General features: G+C 53.2%; 2 protein-coding genes across 2 annotated transcripts in view; both read left to right on the top strand.

Annotated features, from left to right (window-relative positions):
- Positions 1-9,183, top strand: part of LOC133279591 (heme oxygenase 2-like) — a 230,566-nt gene that overhangs the window by 136,783 nt on the left and 84,600 nt on the right. The window lies entirely within an intron of this gene.
- LOC133279580 (zinc finger protein GLI4-like) lies at positions 156-8,223 on the top strand. The gene is made up of 6 exons (XM_061473432.1): positions 156-174; positions 272-409; positions 774-838; positions 3,629-4,121; positions 6,533-6,915; positions 7,672-8,223. Exons 1-6 carry the CDS (start codon positions 156-158, stop codon positions 7,936-7,938), a joined length of 1,365 nt encoding a protein of 454 aa, XP_061329416.1. The 3' UTR covers positions 7,939-8,223.

Below are 9,183 nucleotides of genomic sequence, written 5' to 3'. Positions count from 1 at the left end.
GTGTCAGAGCACTGAAGGGGCTGTGTAGGGGGATGTGGAGGCTCCCACTCTGGGCACATCCAAGCCCCGCCAAGACACGTTCAGGTGCCCCTGCCACGGCAGGGCTGGGATCGGGTGAGCCCCGGGGTCGGCTCCCATGGCTGGTGCCGCTCGCAATGGCCCCGCGCAATAAACGTACGTTCAGTGCTGCCGCGTTGCCTTCCCCGACTGCGCCTGCGCGGAAGCTCACTCCGGCCTTCCGCGGGCCGGGTTCTCACGCGCCCCTCGGAAGTCGCCGTTGGCCGAGGCGAGGAGAAACGAAGTCGGGGCGGGGATTTAGGGCCGCTGTGTGGCGTCCCGGCCGCCTCCACCAATCCGCAACGCGGGCGCGTGTCGCGGACTGCTCCTGATAGGCTGCGCAGTCCCTACCGTGGGTGATAAATTCGGGGCGGCCGGGCAGGGGTTTGTTTCAGCCAGAGCAGCCACCGGAGCCAAGCCAAGACACTCCCCCCCTCCAGAGCAGTCTCACTTCCAGCGTCCAAACTCCCCATAGCACGCACACCAACCCGGTTTCACAGAAGGGCTCAGCCCACCACCTGCGCCCGACATGGCTACTCCCACACTCTAACACAGGAGCTGCTCGAGCTCCCCTCCTTTCCTCCTTAGTTTTCCCTTTCTTTTTCCTCACAGTTGCCCACCCTGCTCTGCAGCGGCTCCAGATGCCTGCCTCGGCAACAGCACTTCTGCTTTAACCCTTTCTTAACTCTGAATGTGGATCTGCTGTTTGTTGCCAGTGACAGCAATCTCTTCCTCCTTATCAATATCTGATAGACAGATGTGGACAGTGCTTCCCTCGGAGGTACCTGTTATACAGAATTTTCTAACCTATCTTCTTGATTACTGCTTTTTAACTTTAAACATCTTTCCCCTACATCACAGACTGAACAACATCTCTCCATCTTAACTTTCAATTTTTCCCGGTCCTTTTCCAAAGCCAAAATTAAGGAATCTGGCAGAACTGTATTCATTTTGCATTCAGTCTGTCCCTCTGGGTGGTTTCTTAAAGTGAAAAACATATCTGCATACATTATTTAATTCCATTTTCCTTGCCCCCTCAAAACAACATTAATTGTAACAATGTATTATAGTTCAGAGTTCCATTTGTAGGCCACTTTTCCCAATCTCCCAAATTATACAAAGGCCACCATTGGTTACAATATTTTACCAATGTTTTCTTATTTACTGAGCCACAGGAGACCCTCCCAGTTCTTTCCAATGTGCCAAAATGCATGCTAAAGGACTCTTTTTCAAGATCTCTCCACTCTGGTGATTTCCCATTATCAATCTTACTCACACACACACTAGGGATCCCATAGACAGACTCCACAAAGTTACAACACTTGAAACACGTACAGAGGGTAAAATTCTATCAATCAAAACATAGCGAATAACACAGTTATAAGTCTGTCAGTGATGCCAACATCAAAAGACCAAAATCATTAATGTAACAAGACCCTCTGCGTCTTGTAGGACCCAAACCACAAGATGCCCCCTGCTTCTTGTGGGTGCATACCAAATGGATGCTAGTAGCTGGGTATATGCCTTTACCCATGAGATTTCCTATCTCAATTTACGGAAGGCTTCCAAACCTTTTGTACGCTTACCAACCCAGCCCAATCACCAATTTAGTCTTTATGCAAGATGCCCCCTGCACCTTACAGACTATACAAAAGAAAAGAATACCTTTTATGAAGATGGTTCTTGTCTGCTCCTGCAGTGATCTGAATGAGTCGAGGGGTCCCTCTGGGAAAAATTCCTGAGTGCCCTAGGGAGTCCTGTCCTCAGTGGGTCCTGCAGCTGAGCAGAGGGTCCCATCTGGGATGCCAAATTGATACAGAGAAAACTTCAGGAACAGACTCGCCAACAAAGTTTTAAGTTGGCAAGCAGGTATTCTTTATTGCGGTGCCGGGAGACATGGGGGACAGCTCCTCCTAACGTGTGTCCCCATATTGCTGCACAAGCCATCCTTATATAGTCCCTGGGCATACATACATATTCATGAGGCTATGTATGGATTACATCATTTTCCAGAAAGTTCCCCACATGCGTACAGAATTGTGGTGGTGGTCTCTGAGGGTCGTTTACGTCTTCGAACAATCTTCATCACTTCTGGCAGCCTCTGAAGCACGCGCAGTAGATGCTTATACCAGCTGAATTGGTTCGTTATCACCACAGACATAATAATCCTCCTATCCTCCTACTTATCTGTTAGTTTAACTGCAGCCCATCCTGGACACCTGCCATTCCCAGATACTCCTTATCCTTGCATCCTGTTCTTCTGGACTGTTTTTTCTTACATTCATTTTGTACTAAGGTCATAGGGCCTAAATCAATGTCAACTACAATGGTTTATCTTGTACGACAATTCTCAGTATGTTCTCTAACTACTCTATTTTTCTTTTTTCTATGTACCATGCACGTTTTGTGGCTGCGTCCCACAATTTAACTCCTGCCCCATTGCACAAAGAGACCTCAAATACGGTGTACTTGATACTGGGAAATAAAGGGTTAACATTGTGCCAGCTTGCTTAAGCAGTCACTGTGCTTGGTGAACCAGAACCGTAGGAGTCAAAGTTGCTCAGACCGTGAAGCAGAACTGTAAGTGTTACAGCTGCTAGGCAGAACTGTAGTAGATAAGATTCATAACTTAACATTTAAGACATTCTTTTTTAAATAGTATCTTTACAAAGAAAAGGAACAAAAGATAGCGAGAGTAACAAAATTTGCAAACTTGACAAGTTTCTGTTTTAAGATACATAAAACTGGCTTGTACCGAACCTGAGGTTTGGATAGGAGCCAAAACCCTATTGAGTCTGCGTGAGAGCAAGAGGTTACTCGCAGTGATCAAGACGAACTACAGGCCTTCATCATCAATACCCCCTATGACCACCACCAGGAGACACTGCGCAGGTGCACCAATGGAATAAATGCGAGAAAACTAATTATAATAGTACAAAGACTAGGTTTTGCGTTATGTATGAGGCGTGAAGCAATCTCATGTTTAGGTAATCATTATATGTAATATAAACAAACTGAGTGGCAAAAGAAAGCTGTGCATACATTTGGAGGAGCAATTCTCATGCGCCTCAGTGCTGAATAAAAGCATACCTACTTTAGAACTCTAACAAGTTGTGGAGTCTGTGCATTAGACTCATCAATCTCTGGATAACACGTCTTCAACCATTTCAACATTAAGTCTGTCTCTTTGAAGGTTGCTCCCTTCACCTTAAGGACCGAAAACATCCATAAAACGGAGGCTTCTTCCTTAGTAACACGCTGCCGTGTCTTGATCATCGATCACCTGCCATGAAGGGTGTACATTGCCCCCGAGATGGGCATTTGCTGTTGGTCTGGCACGGATGAGCCTTCCCAGCACGCACACAGAGCTGAAGCCTCCCACAGGTACCCCGAGAGAGACCCTTCGCCTGCGGGGACAGTCTTCGGCAGCGCCAGCGCCTCATCCCGCACCGGAAGCCCCGCCCGGGAGAGCAGACAGAGCTTCAGAGGCTAAGGCAGCAGGAGACACACCCGCGGGGGGAGGCCGCGCCGGTATCCGAGAGGGGGGGTGAGCTGCCCTCGGTACCGGCAGGCCCGCGGGGGGAGCCCCACCGTAGGACGGCACCATCGCCACCGGAAGCCCAGCGCCGCCATCTCCCTCCGGCCGTGGAGGCGAAAGCACCGCCCGTCGCTGGTCGCTGCCGTCACGGGGCAGCACCCCCCTGGTGCGCCGGCCCAGGCGTTGAGGGCGGGCCTGGCCGGGCCGCAGGGAGCGGGGCCTGACCCGGTAGGGCTTGGCCCGGAAGCCCGCCCCCCGCGGCCGCGTGAGCCTCCCTGGCAGGGGCGTGCTGCGGGGCCCGGTGCTTTCCGCTGCACGCCCCTTGGAGCCGGGGTCCCTGCTCGTCGCGGAGCCGCTAGCTCCCGAGCCGCGCCGCTGGTAGCGGTCGGTGAAAGCCCAGCTGGCCTGACCCTCTTCGTTTCTTTCCCCGGAGCGGCGCCGGAGATGCTCATCCACATGGATCAGAAGGAGGAACTGCGGTTGTCCCGCTCCTGCGAAGGGAAGAGTGCTCTGAGCGGCACCTCAGGTAAGGGCCGTCAGTGTGAACCCGTCATGAGAAAGAGTGCTCCGGGAGCACCAGCGCCCCCAGAATGTACAAGGGCGGAGGTGCTGGGTTGGAGCAGGGCCCGTCCAGCTTCACCTGCTGCCTGTGGCGACGGTATTCATAGCGCCACAGGGCACCAGGCTGGGAGGGATCTCAAGGATCATCCAGTACAACTTTTCCAGGCAAAGCATGACCTGGACTGGATGTCCCAGTGCCCTGTCCAGCTGAGTCTTTAAAGCGTCCAACACTGGGGAGTGCACCACTTCCCTGGGGAGATTATTGCAATGGCTGGTTGTTCTCACTGGGAAAACTTTTCCTCTTGTGTCCAACCAGAATCTGCCCAGAAGTATCTTGTAGAACAGATAGTGCAGGATAGATGCCAGACCACCCCACAGGCCATTTGTGTTTTTATAGTCCTCTGTGATACCCACTATCAGCTGTACCTTTTCCCAGCAGAATGGGCAGTTGACTCATCTCCTATACAGAAGCTGCTCTGTGCCTCTGATGGTTCCTGTCATGCCTCTGTCTTCCTCAGCTCTGTCAGAGTGTCTCTGACATGGGGGATCCATCCTCCCTCCCTGCTCATCGCGGAGCCGCTTGCTTGGAATGCTGGGTGCCAGATCTCCCCTCCAGCCCTTTCTGTGGCATCACAACAGCCACCTTCAGTCCCAGCAGTGAGGTACCACAGTCAGTAGTCCAGCAGCTTACTCTGCTTACCTGGAGCTTGCCTTGTAGCTACAGCACTGGCACTCTTGGGCATATCAGAGGTCTTGCCATCAACCCAAATTGGCATGGGCTGAGGAAGAGCCACATTCTTCATGTTTCTCGTCTTCATTTTTTCCAGTTCAGCCTTATGCTTCTAGTATTAAATCCTCATCATTGTGACCTTGCTCTCCTTCCACTTGAAATACTTCCAGTGAGTTCCTGTCATGGTTTTGATCAAAGCCTTTCCAGACAGCGTGTCCTAGATGCCAGTGAAGGTACCTAGGAGCTCAGAAGTAACAGAAATGATTGTAGACGTGCTAGAGCTGTTACAATAATTGTAAAACGAAGGTTGACACTCCTGATCTTCCAAAAAAAGTATAGAACACCATAGAAAACTTAATTGTCATGTACTTGTGAAGGCTTTTTCAAGGTCTGTCAGCACAAGGAATCAGCACAAGCCCTTTGTCTTGAACAGGCTTTCAGGTGACCTCGGGTCTGCGCAGTGAACATATATACCAGTAACGCTACTGCAAGACTTTATATACATAAGAGGGCAGGGATCTGTTCATTGTCTCTGTCCCAGGAGCCATTCGTAACTGTTCAGCTACCCTTAATTCGACTTGCACCTACCTTCATCTACTACATGTATTGTATTTCCTCGTTGCATGATCTGGAACCAGCCATGGGGGATCTTCAGTTCACCCACCACCTTGCATGCACAACGGATTTGTTCTGCACCAGTGAAAGCATAAAGTTAATTGTCTTCTGCTCTAAGAGTGGCATAAGCCAGGCTCCAGGTGGTGTCTGTGTCTCATGCCTTGTGCATCTTCTCTTTCTCTGCAGTACCGGCAGCAAGAGAGCATGGAGATTAGTGTTGCAACCCAAGTAATGTTCTGCTGAAACAAGGCAGTTGTTCACGGCCTTCCTCTGACTCCCAGTTCAACTTTTAGTAACATCCTGTGGAGACAAGCAGAAAGAGCTGGGCTTGTTCAGCCTGGAGAAGAGAAGGCTCTGGGGCGATCTTAGAGCAGCTTCCAGCACCTGAAGGGCTCTACAAGAAATGTGGAGAGGGGCTTTTGTCAAGAGCAAGTAGGGACAGGAGAAGGTAGAATGGCTTTAAACTGACAGAGGGGAGATTTAGATAAGGTGAAAGAAGTTCTTCCCTGTGAGGGTGCTGAGGCTGTGGCACAGGTTGCCCAGAGCAGCTGTGACTGCCCCATCCCTGGCAGTGTTCAAGACCAGGTTGGATGGGGCTTGCAGCAATGTGATCTAGCGCAAGGTGTCCCTGCACATGGCAGGAGTTTGGAACTGGATGGGATCTGTAAGGTCCATTCCAGCTAAAACCATCCTGTGGTTCTGTGATTTTCAGGTACACCATCCTGGAAGAGCAAGCATCTTTCCCATTCAAGCAGTAAACTTTTGCCTCTAATATGCCAGTGATTTCAGTAGATTCAGGTTCTGTTGAAGCATGCAGGGTCATTTACAGCATTTGCTCCTGTGAACACTCTGAAAAATCCACTGTGTAGTTTGGAAGGAAATACCATGTCCTGAACGCAGGATATAGCAGGATGTTTTATACTTAAAGTCAATCTATTTGCTGAATTTTTAGCATTCGGCCCCTTGTGATTTGCCCTGTCCAAGGCTTCCAGTCCTGCCTATGACTTCTCTGGATTCTCATTTTATTGCAGCTGAAGATGAGATTGTGAGCACGGATGAAGACAGTGCCCATCAGGGCATCCCCAGGACAGGGGAGCCCAAGGGTTTCTGCTCAGGACTCTCCGAGGAGAACAGTTCCCAGGGTGCTACACAGGACCCTGTTCTCCCACGCAGGTCAGAAAGGATTCAGAGATCCAAGGGCTTTCAGGGGAGCTCCAACCTCATCCAGCATCAGAGAATCCACACTGGAGAAAAACCCTTCACCTGCAACAAATGTGGGAAGAGTTTCCAGAACCGGTCACATCTTATTCAGCACCACAGGATCCACACAGGGGAGCGGCCCTACAAGAGCTCTGAGTGCGGGAAGAGGTTCAGTGTGAGCTCAAAGCTGATCCAGCACCAGGTAACCCACACCAGGGAGAAGCCTTACAAGTGTGGCGAGTGTGGGAGGAGCTTCTCTGACAACTCGCAGTTCATCCAGCACCAGTGGATGCACACTGGGGAGAAACCCTACGAGTGCAGCACCTGTGGGAAGAGCTTCAGCCTGAGCTCGAAGCTGATCCAGCACCAGGTAATCCACACTGGGGAGAAGCCCTACAAGTGTGCCAAGTGTGGGAAGAGCTTGTCCAACAACACGCAGCTCGTCCGGCACCAGCGGTTTCACACTGGGGAGAAACCATACGAGTGCAGGACCTGCAGGAAGAGCTTCAGTGTGAGCTCAGCCCTGACACAACACAAATGGGTCCACAGCAGGGACAAACCCTGTGAGTGCAGTACCTGCGTGAAGAGCTTCAGCGTTAGCTCGAACCTGATCCAGCACCAGCTAATTCACACTGGGGAGAACCCGTACAAGTGTGCCGAGTGCGGGAAGAGCTTCTCCAACAACACGCAGTTCATGCGACACCAGAGGGTGCACACCGGGGAGAAACCCTACGAGTGCAGGACCTGTGGGAAGAGCTTCAGCGTGAGTTCATCCCTAATACGACACCAGCAGGTCCATACAGGGGAGAAGCCCTACAGATGTGCCGAGTGTGGGAAGAGCTTCTGTGAGAACTCTAAGCTCGTCCAGCACCAGTGGGTGCATACTGGGAAGAAACCCTATGAGTGCAAGACCTGCGGAACGAGCTTCTGCTTGAGGTCAGCCCTGGCACGACACCAACAGGTCCACACCGGGGAGAAACCCTACGGGTGTACGGAGTGTGGGAAGAGCTTCGGCCACAGCTCCGCTCTCATGAAACACCTGCTGATTCACACTGGGGAGAGGCCCTACACCTGTGCGTACTGCGGGGACAGTTTTCGGCAGAGTGCCCACCTCATCCAGCATCAGCGCATCCACACCGGGGAGCGTCCCTACGTCTGTACTGAGTGTGGGAAGGGCTTCAGAGTGAGCTCAGCGCTTTTCCGGCACCAGCAGACCCACAGGGGTGGGGAGCCCTAGGTGGAGTGAGTGTGGGGAGCAGTGAGGTCTGATACCCTGTGAGCAAAGCCCGCTATCTCCCCCTCCCATTGACCACTGTGCTTGTGGAGGGTGAAAGCAGTTTCTTCCTAGGAGAATGAGCCCTCAGAGATGAAGAAGGGGAGAGGCGGTGGAGGGAGCTGATTGGAGGTTTGGGGCAGGTGTCACGAGAAAGGTGCCCGACTCTTTTCAGTGGTGGGCAGCCCCAGGATGAGGAGCAGTGGCCATGAACTGAAACACAAGAGCTTTCACCTGGACATGAGGAAGAACTTGAGGTCGCCGTTGGCCGAGGAGAGACGAAACGAGGCGGGGGAGGGACCTAGGCCCGCTGTGTGGTGTCCCGGCCGCCTCCACCAATCGGCGGCGCGGGCGCGTGCTGCGGGCGGCTCCTGATTGGCTGCGCAGTCCCCACCGTGGGTGATAAATTCGGGGCTGCCCGGCCGGGGTTTGTCTCACGCCGCGGGGTGGAGGGCGGGTGGCGGGGGCTGCGGCAGAGGGTGAGTGCGAGCGGCGCGTGTCCATGGTAACGCGGTGGGGCCGGCCCCGGGTTGAGGCACTCGTGATTACGCGCGGGTCGCCTTCACCTCCCGCGGGCCTCTGCTCCGCTGGGCCCGCCCCCCCATTCCGGTTCCTTGGGAAATGTAGGCCCGGTACCGGCTGCGTTAGGCCGGGAAGCCCGTGTGGGCCGTGTTCGTGTGCCTTTGCCCCCCGATGCCTGGGCGGCCGGTCCCGGGAGCAGCGCCCAGCCCGTGGCTCTGGCCTGGTCCTCAAGCTTGTCCGGGTCCTGTACTGCCGTCTGCCAGCCGTGTGCTCGGGAGCAGCGAGGCTGTGTGCGGCTGTGCCGGGCCAGCGCTTGTCAGGCCTCTTCCATCTCTTCCTTCGGCTGCTGCGAGCAAGCATCCGCACAGCGGCTGAGGCAGCGTGCCAGAGCGGCTGCCTCATACCCTGCAGTGTTGTCTGCACACAGCTCCTCCAGGAGGATGTCTGAGTGTTTCAGGACAGGAGATGCGCTGGGTTCTGCTGCTGCCCTGGGGACACATGGCTCTTCTGCATCCCTGGCAGTGTTCAAGGCCAGGTTGGACAGGGCTTGGAGCAACCTGTGCTAGTGGAAGGTGTCCTTGCCTATGGCATGGCTGGGAACTGGATGAGCTTTAAGGTCCCTTCCAACCCCAGCTATTCTATGGGTCTATAATTCTGGATCCTGCTGAGCTGAATAAAGAGCTTGAA

The sequence above is a fragment of the Pezoporus flaviventris genome, unplaced genomic scaffold, assembly GCF_033815535.1.
Source record: "Pezoporus flaviventris isolate CSIRO_AGI_PZ_B2104156 unplaced genomic scaffold, CSIRO_AGI_Pfla_v1 ptg000078l, whole genome shotgun sequence".
NCBI lineage: Eukaryota > Metazoa > Chordata > Aves > Psittaciformes > Psittacidae > Pezoporus > Pezoporus flaviventris.
The sequence above is the reverse complement of the archived record's forward strand: the minus strand, read 5'-3'. Positions and strand labels throughout refer to the sequence as shown.

Bases quoted from the DNA above. Each gene is read 5' to 3' on its own strand.
- LOC133279580 (XM_061473432.1), top strand. The intron at 839-3,628 runs GTACCTGTTATA...CGGTACCGGCAG, and splicing joins GGACAGTGCTTCCCTCGGAG to GCCCGCGGGGGGAGCCCCAC. The intron at 4,122-6,532 runs GTAAGGGCCGTC...ATTTTATTGCAG, and splicing joins TGCTCTGAGCGGCACCTCAG to CTGAAGATGAGATTGTGAGC.